Source organism: Haliaeetus leucocephalus, unplaced genomic scaffold (assembly GCF_000737465.1).
Source record: "Haliaeetus leucocephalus isolate CR32 unplaced genomic scaffold, Haliaeetus_leucocephalus-4.0 Scaffold702, whole genome shotgun sequence".
Taxonomy (NCBI): domain Eukaryota; kingdom Metazoa; phylum Chordata; class Aves; order Accipitriformes; family Accipitridae; genus Haliaeetus; species Haliaeetus leucocephalus.
The window spans coordinates 4,743,761-4,754,296 of record NW_010973138.1 but is presented as its reverse complement, the minus strand read 5'-3'; the positions used below and the strand labels follow the sequence as shown (position 1 = coordinate 4,754,296).

The following is a 10,536-nucleotide window of genomic DNA, read 5'->3' as shown; positions in this document are numbered from 1 at the left end:
CGTCGCTGCCCGCCGCCGGCCCCCACACGCCCGCACCGCCCTCGCCCGCCGCGGGAGGCGGGGCTCCCCCGCCGCCATCTTAGGTGGGTTCGCCTCCCCCCCGCGGCGTGCGAGTCTGTGGCTGGCGGGCAGCTCGTCCTTTCCTCATCGCCGCGCATTGCTGAGGAGTGAGGGGGAAGGCACGCAGTGCTGGAGGTGGGTGAGGGAGTGCCGGCTGCCCCTCCGGACCTGCCCCACAGCTCCTCGCTGCATTTTGCCCCTTCGCGGGGCGCGGCGGGGGCGCGTAACGGCCGTCCGTCAGCGGCCGGGGTCGTCCTGCGGGGAGCAGGGAGGTCCCCTGAGGAGTCAGGCTTCGTCGTGGCTCGGGGGTTTGCCTTTGCGTTCCCGTTAGGAAGAAAAACTGTTTCTGGGGAGGTGGTAGTGAGTGAAATGCGCTGGTTTGCGGCGAGGTGGGACCTTGATGGTGAACCGGGAGGGAGCTCCTGGGCCTGGTGAAGTCAGTCAGTACCTGGGCAGCCTTTTGGGGGCTGTTTAGGATTTCATCCTCGCTAGGCACCTGCTTGAGGTTAGTTACAAGCTCATTTGGCAGGGAGGTGGCAGTTAAGTCAAAAGTGAACAAAACCAGAGTTTTAGACTTGCTTTTATGGGGAAAATGCATCTTCTTTAAATGTGCTATGTCTGCGAAAAAAACAGCAAGCAGGCTTTGTATCTAGAGCTGACTGGTGTGTTAAACAGAAGAAACACTGTAGTCAATCTATGATCCACCCTTTCCCTCTAAAAACGGACGTTCTCCTGCCTGAGACTTGAAGATCAAGCCACTCCTTTTTTTGAGCCTGAGTGTTTCAGCTTTGACTGTATCAGTGCTTGAACTGAACCAGTTGAATATCCTCAAAAGAAGGAAATGGTGTTCCTGTAAAGTGTATGTGCAGAAGAGCTTACTCCCATTGAAAGTTAATTTGGTACTAAAGATTACTCATTGACTCTATTTCTTTTTTTTTTTTTTTTTAACCCAATGAGTGGTTGGGCTTTCTTCAAAACATTAACACCAAACATGTATTTCTCTGCAAATATATCATGCTACTTAAGTAAGTTACAGTTAGTGTGCACTCTAATGTAGTTTTATGTAATTCAAAGTGGAATTCAGAATAGGACTTTAAAGAAAAAAACCACTTTAATCCATTTTTAGATAGCCATCTTTGTCCATCTGAGTGTGAAATTTTCTTCTTTGCTGTTCGCAGTTACTGTCACTTTGGCATACATTCAGAGAGGACAATGTCCAACGTGCCAGTGGCTGTGGTGACCGGGTCCAACAAAGGGATTGGATTCGCAATTGTGCGGGCTTTATGCAAGCAGTTCCCGGGGGATGTTTATCTGACAGCCCGAGACCCTGGCCGTGGCCGGGAAGCAGTGGCAAAGCTCCAGGAGGAAGGGCTGCATGCACTTTTCCATCAGCTGGATATTGATGATCTGCAGAGCATCAGAGCTCTCCGTGACTTCCTAAAGGAGAAGTATGGAGGGCTGAACGTGCTGGTTAACAATGCAGGGATCGCTTTCAAAGGTAGGAAGCAGACTGTCTGGGATAGACCTATATGCTACAAAGCTACATGGAGAAGGATAGTAGATACATCAGGGATTTTACAAAGCTTCTTATATGGGACTTCTGTGCTAACGGCATGCTGGTTTTTTGGCTGGGCAAGCTGCCTACCTTCTTAAGCATGATGAGAGGGCAATATGAAATGGCTCTTCCTCTGAGGCTAACTGTGCACATAGAAATGCTTCCCTGGGGTATTGTATTAGAATCACATACAGAGCATGAAAATGCTTTAGGCACCCAGTGCATGTGAGCAGAATTGGGTTTATTGCCTCAGTGCCCATGAGTATCACCAGGCCCATGGGAGCCCATCATCTGTGTGAATATCAGCCGTGTTCCTTAGGGATCTGTGTTTTCTCTCTTCTGCAAGCCTCATGCTTTGTTCTATGCATTATCTGCTCAATCATTATCTGATTCCAGTTGATAAAAAAGAACCTTTGGCCCTGGGTGATTTTGTCATCTTTATTTTTTTTTAACTTCCTGAGGCCATTCAGTTACCTATCGAACAGTTACCTTAAATTTTGCTGTGCTGAGCAAGAATTTAACCCGTTCATGTTCTAGTGGGCAGGAAGGCAGGGAAAGAGAGGAAGACACAGCAGTTGTAAGGTAGACAAGTGCATTCTCCTTGTAAGTGTTTATAAAAACAAGTTGAGAATCATGTTAGCTCCAGATAGAGCATATCACAAGCATGACTACTAGTTCATTTCTCTTCCAGTACAAACTTGTTCTTTCCATATTTTCTGGTGTTTGGGTTTTTGGTTTGGGTTTGGGTTTTTTTAATCTCTTTGCCTGATCTCCAGTTAGGATGTTTAACTGTTCAAGCTCATCTGCTCACAGCCTGAGTTAAGGAGGCCTGTCAGGTAGTATGGATCAAACCGCACCTGCTGCTGAATATGGAGCTTCTCATGAAGTGGGAGTGCAGCAGTGATGTTCTGAAGTCCAGCCACTGTATATTTTGCATGGTACTTTGCAGGAAGATTGCTTGTGTTCAAGATCAGCTTAATAGGGGCAACTCTTAATATAATTGTCTGAGCTTCAGGATGTGCTCAAGATAGAGAGGTGTTAAAACCTTGCAGCAACAGTTAAAAGATTGTGTCTCTGTCCATGCTTATCAGTTATAAAGCCTGCAGATGCTCAGACCAGTATTTCTTCAATTCATAATCAGGGCCTTAGCTCAACCTACTAGTGACAATGAGTTTTAGCAAGACTGGGCTGCAACTACAGCAATTGAAGTGCAGTGTGTGTTTCCTGTTGCCAGCTGTGCAGCAGCTGTAGCCTGCATCAAGGTGGATACCTGGACAGGTGAAATAAAACCTCTTCAAATTGGTGCAGGAAGATTTGCTAGAGCTCATCTGTGAAAGAGCTTAGATTTATTATTGTGGAGCCACTGAACAGATAAGTGAAATAGCATAAGCAGTGGAGTTTCTGTTACTTCCTTTACTACATCATAGATTTTTCTATTCAGAAGTTGCTTCTAGATGTTTAGCCTAGACTTTCTTCAAGCTGACAGCTTACTATGAGTCAGCAGTAGGTCATACAATTAAGAAGTGTGATAAAGGAGCCAGTTGTAACTCTTGTTGTATAAGTATCTAGCACAGAGGCTAGAGGGTTTAACACCTGTGTAAGAACTTGCTGTGATGATTATCTCATATTTTGGTTTTAATTCTTGCTTCTGAGATTAGCATTTCTACCCGAGCTTTCTTCTTGCCTCGACAGGTTTCTGGTACCATCCTAGAATTTATGCTTTCCTTTCTTTTATTGTAGTATTACATGTTATTGCTGTCTGTCAAAGATTAGATTTGCCATTAAATTTAATTTATTGTTCTGTTTTGGTACCGCACTACAGATAGTCCAGCAAAGTCCTTAGTCCAGCAAAAACTCTTCCTGTATAAAATGATTATGTACCTGTGGATTGCCTTCTGGATGAGCTTCTGTGATAACAGTCGTTCTAGTAATGTTTGTTAAATCAAGGGAGTGTGTATTATCAGATGTTACAAGTGATAATACCTTAGACAAATGAGTGGGTTTTGGAGTGTAGGGAAGCTTCTCTTTTGCAAGGTGGGTATGGAAGCTGGAGTTCGGAGTTGCATAGGTTTTTAGTTTCTTTTCTTCTCCCACTGTCACAACTCTTGCAACAGGTCATGATTTGGCTTTGTCTTGGATCTAAATGCAAGATTTGCAAAACTTGATGCCATTGGTGCCCATTGCTTGAGAGTATAAATGAGTCATTAAAGCTGTGTTCTCCAGTAAAAACACAACTACATTAAATACTAAATGACCTGTTACTTCTTTTTTGAGTTTACATAGGTCTGGGCTATGGAGACAAGTGAAGACCTGCCTTATCTATGTAGGTGGCCTTCATCACTGCAGAGAGAGAGCCTGAGCAAAAGACAAGGAATGTTGTAACTTTAACTCTTACTTCCCCCTCAAAGTGGAGGATGCATAGCATGTGGCTTGTTGCTGAGAAAAATTGTCAGCTGATGGCACATCCTACCCCACTTTTGTTGGTGGCAAGGTGTCAATTTTGTCTGATGAAATCATACCCTTACAGTGCAGTTCTATGGTCTGCTTCTGCTTACCTAAGTCAGCTCCTTTTCCTAGCTGCTAATTCCCACTCTTTTGCTTGTGTTAGCACAGATCTGTCAGTTCAGGGGGTGATTTACGACACAAGTATTTATCAGTTTGGGGGTTGGTTGGGGTTTTTTTGTTTGTTTTTTTCAGACTGCACCAAATCTTACCCCTGCATTCTTCATAGAATCTTTTACAGTGTTTGATGCAGTTCAGCACTACCCTGACTTCAAGCCCCAGCTAAGAACCCAAGACATGACAATGTAAGAGTCAGGATACAGAAGCAGTTGTCTGCCCTGTTGTTGGATGATAGTACCGGGCTGGTAGTCTAACTTGTGCATCTTCAGTGGCAGCATCCTAGATTCAGGATCTTCCCTTCTGATTTCCCCTCTGCCCCCTCCCCTGGTATGTCAGGATGGTGGCAAAGTACTGTGCTATGCATTTGAGAGGGCACGTCAAAGTTTACTTGCATGTGGTAGTGGCAGTGCAGACTCTGAGCACTAGGTGTGAGTAGGTGCAGGCAGGTCAGTGAGCATGTTGGGCAGCACATCTGTGAGAGCAATCTTTCCTTCTCTCTTCCATATAAAAGGCAGAAAGACAAACGGCCTGTGGGTTGGCAAATGACTACAGAGCGATACAACTGGCTTTCCTGGGGCAAAGCTAAAACCTTCAACTAAGAAGAGGTGAAAACATAATTGGCTCATTATTAATATAATATTGCAGAGCTATGTCTGTTCATTAGTAAGAATATAAGTGTTAATAATGTTGCTTTTTTCTTATATATTTTAATTGATCATATGCCTGTTTTCTAATTATTAAAAAAAAAAAAAGGAACGAAGATAAACTTTTGGGTTTTGGTAGTTTGGTAACTTCCTTTCAAACAGTAGTACAATTCTGATTTTTTTTTAATTATTTTTTCTTCCTCCCTCACTACCACCTCTTATGAAAAGTTCATGACACAACTCCATTTGCGGTCCAAGCAGAGGTTACACTGAAGACAAACTTTTTTGGAACCAGAAATGTTTGCACAGAATTGTTGCCTCTTGTGAAGCCTTATGGTAAGTGTAACATAACAAGTAGAGAAATAGTTTTATGTAAATTTTGGTCCTCATTAAATGGGAAAATCCTGTCCAGTCTCAGACATACTCTGCCTCATAGCAAGAGGAGTGTATCTTGCTGTACTGTAGGTCAGAGAACAGATGTCCTTTCTAGACCCCCAAAATGTCTCTGCTGTGTATATTTAAATCTACTTCCAAGCTGGTTGCATTCTTCTGTTACGGATTGAAGTAGAATTCTCGTGGTGCCCTCAAGAAGACTTAAAGAACTTATCCATGTTCTGTCCATGATATCTGCCTACATAAATTGTTCTTGCTTCAGAAAGGACATTTTGATGATACAACTAGGATAAGGAAGTACCTAAAAATAGTGTTTCAGCTGAGTTTGATGTGACATGCCTGTTCTTGCTACTGCTGAAGAAACCTTCTCAATAGGCTGTTGGTCTGTCTCTATCTAGATCACAGCCTTTGCTGTATTTGCAAGTGTCTAGTGATGTAGTTATAAATGGCACTTGAAGATGTACATCAAGTTACTGTGATTTGGTGATGTTAGGAGGAACTGGAAGAAAACACTTTACCAAAAATGGTAACTATAATGGACCAGGGTCAAAGAAGATAGATGCATCGATAATAAAGAGGTGTTAGGAACATGCAAATAATCTGTACTCGCTAGATGACTCTCCTGCACAGAATGCTCCTGTTTTCAAAACCTGGCAGTGTTGAAAGTGCCCTGGAATACTACTGATATATCACAGATGATTTGAAAGGAGGGTATTTGCATCCAATACCTACACCAAATCTAAGGGTTTTTTTTAAATACAAGTCTTGAAAAGAATTGTGATCAGTAGATATTTTCATGGATATTTGGATAAGTGCTTGCTGCTATGAATGAAAGTTGTCTATGCCAACATTTAAATTCATCTAGGCTTTTAAGAGAAAAGAAGTCGAGTAGATGAGAGAGAAGTTGGGAACTGTTAGTGCCTACATGGGAGGGAAAGGATAGAGTAAATGAATTTTGGGGGCTGGTAGGGGAGAGAGCAAACAGTGCCAAAATTGCAATTTAGTCCTCTTGTACTAAGGGTGAAGGACAAATATGTTAATAAAGTCATTAACAGAAAGGATTCATTTCATTGGCTTTTGAGATCTAAGTCCTGACGTTCATTCCCTAGTTCATCACCTGAATGGCTGTGAACTAGGAAGAAGGAGGGAAACAGTGTAACATAATTTTGGGGAAGATGAGTGAATTACTAATTCAGCTGACTCATTCCTCTGTACTAAAGTGCTGAAGATAAATAGCTTACTACAGCTTTGTAAATCTTCAGGTGTTCTGTAAACAAGCTGATGGTCTCACTGCATTAAGAACTAGATTGCTTTTTTTGAATTCTCTATTCTGGCTTTTGAGGTACATTTTCACAGCACTTTACTCAAGCTGTTGCAGGAGTGAGAACGTTTTTGACCAGAACTTCAAGAGTCAAGTCTGGCTGCCATTACTGAGAGAGCCACTTATTTCTATGAGTATGCCTACAGATTATAACAGGCTATTTCGTGGATGAATACCTCAAGTTTGATAGAGAGCTTTTTCAGGGTCACACTTTAAATAACCCTTTGTAATGGCATTCACTAGAAACACTTGACATTGAGTTAACTGCGATCTTCCAGAAGCTCGGCAAAATAGCCCACACAAAGTATTTTACAGGTGTTCAACTAAGTGGTGAATACATAACTGTAGAGCAAGCCCACTTCAGTGTCTGGGCTTGTTTAGTCGGTGTAAAAGTAATCAGTCTTTATTCTCTTTTACCAGGTAGAGTGGTGAATGTCTCTAGTATGGTAAGTAGCTCAGCTCTGGGAGGCTGCAGCCGGGAACTACAGCAAAAGTTTCGCAGCAAGACGATCACTGAGGATGAGTTAGTGGAACTCATGACCAAATTTGTGGAAGATACCAAGAAAAGTGTGCATGAGAAAGAGGGTTGGCCAAATACGGCCTATGGAGTATCCAAAATCGGTGTCACAGTCTTGTCCAGGATTCAAGCCCGGATGTTAAATGAGAAAAGAAAAGGTGATCACATCCTTCTCAATGCCTGCTGTCCTGGGTGGGTGAGAACAGACATGGCAGGTCCTAAAGCCACTAAATCACCGGATGAAGGGGCTGAGACCCCAGTTTATTTGGCTCTTTTGCCTTCTGATGCTGATGGTCCTCATGGCCAGTTTCTTAGTAATAAAACTGTTCGAACCTGGTGAGCTTATGTATGTGGACCCATGCAAGCGGTAATATGACTGTGGATTATCCTGTGCCCTGGTACAGCATTTAGCCAGAGCAGTCTCATCCTGTCCACAGCAGCAGCAGGGTCCTTTATCATTACAATAAGGGTTACAGTTATGGTACTCCTGTGGGATTAAGTCTATACTAGGGTACACTTCCCAACAATCTCTATTAGCCTGCTCACAGCATTGATTCTGTAGCCTAAAATCTGATTTGTGGGTGTTCCAGCCCAGATGTTACAGGCTAATTTGGTGTTGCCCTAAGGCAGAGGTGCCTGACCTTGTTTACCAGAATTTACTCTTAATTAAATCATTGCTAGCCCTTCTCCCACTCCCCCATGACAGATCTCTGACATGTAATTGGGATGAGGGAGCAGATGCCTTATGTTTTCTCTGCACAATAGATCTTTCTAGGGACCATAGTTGTTTCTTGAGGTTGTCCAGGGTTTCTTAAAGAGGGAGGGAGGTCTTCTGAGAGCTACAGTCTGACCAGTTAGGAGGGAGGCTAATAAGACTAGAACAGAATCACTGCTCTATAGAGATTCCTTATTATCAGTACAAAATGGAATTAGGTGAAAATAAAAATAGCAGTGACATCCCATTAATAGTACTTTAATCAGTTGGCTTTATTAATATGTATGTCAATAAATGATTACTTACTGATTTGTATTCATCCAACTGGCTTATTCTGATACTAAAAATTTATAATGTTTGGAAATACACTTTCATTTTCTGCAGCTAAGTTGGTCGCTGGAATGTGTGACATTTGGACTATATAAAGAGAAAATAAACTACAGAACTGATATAGCAAACTATTCCTTGGGACTTCCAGTTCATTTATTGCACAGCCAGAAGTTTCCTTACTAAGAACCTGGATTAAGTGCTCTCTGTGTAGTAGAGAATATGAACTGTAAATGCTACTGTACTATTACAGGATAGGACTGAAATACATAATTATCATGGTAACCAAAACAAGTCATCTAAGCAAAATCACAAGTAGAGGAAGCAGTAACATGGAAAGCACCAAACTGGTTTGCTCATTTTAAATGTTGGTTATTGCATTTCAAATGCTTCATCTTGAAAGGTTGCCATGGCACTTCAAGCTGTAAAGGTGGAGCAGGGTGGCAGCAGAGGCAAGCTGGGGGTAGGGCAGGGCACCTGGGACAGCCCCAGGCTGCAAGGAGCTGGAGTGAGGTGGGGTTTGGTCACCCCCAGGCTAGCACCGTGCAGCTCTTTCTCTACCATGTCCTGCCAGCCAGCAGAAAAGCCATGGCAGGGGTGCCGGGGCCCTGCTCTGTGCGCACAGCACTGTGCTCTGCGGGGGGAGGCTGCTGCCCTCTTCCTCTTGGTGTGAGACACAGAAGGAGCTGTAAACAATTGCCTATAAACCTGTCATTAGTAATGACAAATCAGTAGTGGGCATGTTAATTCTTAATCAGGAGTCAGCAAGACAATGCCAACGTGGCTTAGCTGACTGGGTTTTACGTTGGCTTCCCCTGGTACAGTTTGTGTTCAGGGAAGTCTAGGAGTGGAAGACGTTGAACATAAATAATATGTGTGGTTTTAGTAATTGCTTATCAGCACAGAACAAAGGTGTGATTATTAGTTGGTCTTTTAAGGATACAGTAGCTATTGTTTTTATGAAGATGGAAGTATTGCCAAATAAGTCATGCCCCAGAGCTCATTGAAGAGAAGGATGAATGCTGCCCCAAAAGTTCTCATATTAATCTATTCTCAATGAAGAAAAATAATCTGAGACCTTGAAAAGGGCAACAGATCAGTTACAAAATCCCTGTGTAAAGTATTTAATGCATTTTATATACTACCAACAGACTGCCTATGGTATGATAGCTCCAAAAGCCATCCAGTTAATACAGTAACTTGACTATCATTCTGATGTGCAACAGAAAGAACCACAGTTTGTATATGCTCTTCTAGTTGTGTTAATGGTATCTTGGCAAAATAAAACATGGCTGTTCTGATTTAGTAGTAATTTGTGCACAATTTTAAGAGATGTAATCCAACAGTGGAGAATCATACCTAGTTCTTCATACTTGAAATGCTGCTTGAGTCATTAAGTTTGAAAAGTTGCATGCCCTTCCAGTTGGCAGGTACAAGCTTTCCAAACAAATCTTGACCCAGCTTTCCTGTGGTTTGTACAAAGACCAGACTGTAAGAGTCCTAGGTACATTTACACTGGCTGGATAGTATCCATTGTTAAATACAAATTAGTTTCTAGGTATCCTCTACGCTCTGTAAAGCTCCTTCTTAAGTCTAACTCGGGATCTGGGTTTATTGGGTTTTTTTTCACATTCAAGCCAAACAAATTATAAGTTGGAAAGTTTTACAAAAGATGTATTTCAAATTCTTATATTGAACCCTTTCACGGTGCTTCTTCTTTGTCAAACCTACTTACCCTGTTTCAGGGTAAGGAAGCAAAGTGGAAGATGATGGCTAAGTAGTCATCTTCAGAAACGTCATTTCTCATGGTGAAATTGATTATAATATAGACAGTTTCTTCTGGTAGGAACAGAAAGAAGAACAGAGGACAGATCTTTTCACAACCTTTGCATCTGTGGTGCAGTACTCAAGGAAGGAGAACCAGCTGTGTGGATACAACCTCAGCCGTAGGAGGTGGAAACAAGAGGCAGAAAATATTGGCTGTTCACAGGACCAGAGTCAGGAAAGAGCTCATGCAGGAGAAGCACATACCCCTGTGACACTGGTAGGAGGACCGTGTCCTGGGAAGAGAGCTGGGACTGCATGGGGCAGACTGGCAAGGGGAGGGCTGTTTGCTGAGAGCAGACTCAGAGGACAGACTGTACAGTGTGTGTGGCAGGCTGGATCTTCGGACAGAGCTTGCATTGTTGAACCAAAATTTTTTTTTTCTTTTTTTAAGCTGCCTCCCTGCTTCTCTCTCATGTCCATTGTGTCTGAAGTGTTTTGTTGCTTTCAGATTCTGGCACACTTGCTGAGTGGTTATTGTGTAAAGTTTAAGGGTTAGGAAACGGATGAAATAGTAATGATCTGTTCTACTGTATAAAACTTTTACGCTTGATTTAC

The 10,536-nt window shown here is 42.6% G+C and overlaps 1 protein-coding gene across 3 annotated transcripts; it reads left to right on the top strand.

Annotated features, from left to right (window-relative positions):
* Positions 1 to 68: 68 nt before the first annotated feature.
* On the top strand, positions 69 to 8,765 carry LOC104839817 (carbonyl reductase [NADPH] 1-like). Of its 3 annotated transcripts, none has more exons than XM_010580349.1 (4): positions 69 to 179; positions 1,239 to 1,558; positions 5,110 to 5,217; positions 7,016 to 8,765. In XM_010580349.1, exons 2-4 carry the CDS (start codon positions 1,273 to 1,275, stop codon positions 7,450 to 7,452), a joined length of 831 nt encoding a protein of 276 aa, XP_010578651.1. In that variant the 5' UTR covers positions 69 to 179; positions 1,239 to 1,272; the 3' UTR covers positions 7,453 to 8,765. The 3 variants fall into 3 exon arrangements, with proteins under 3 accessions (XP_010578651.1, XP_010578652.1, XP_010578653.1); XM_010580350.1 differs by having other exon boundaries at positions 69 to 195; XM_010580351.1 differs by lacking the exon at positions 69 to 179 and adding an exon at positions 790 to 959.
* The last annotated feature ends 1,771 nt before the right edge of the window (positions 8,766 to 10,536 follow it).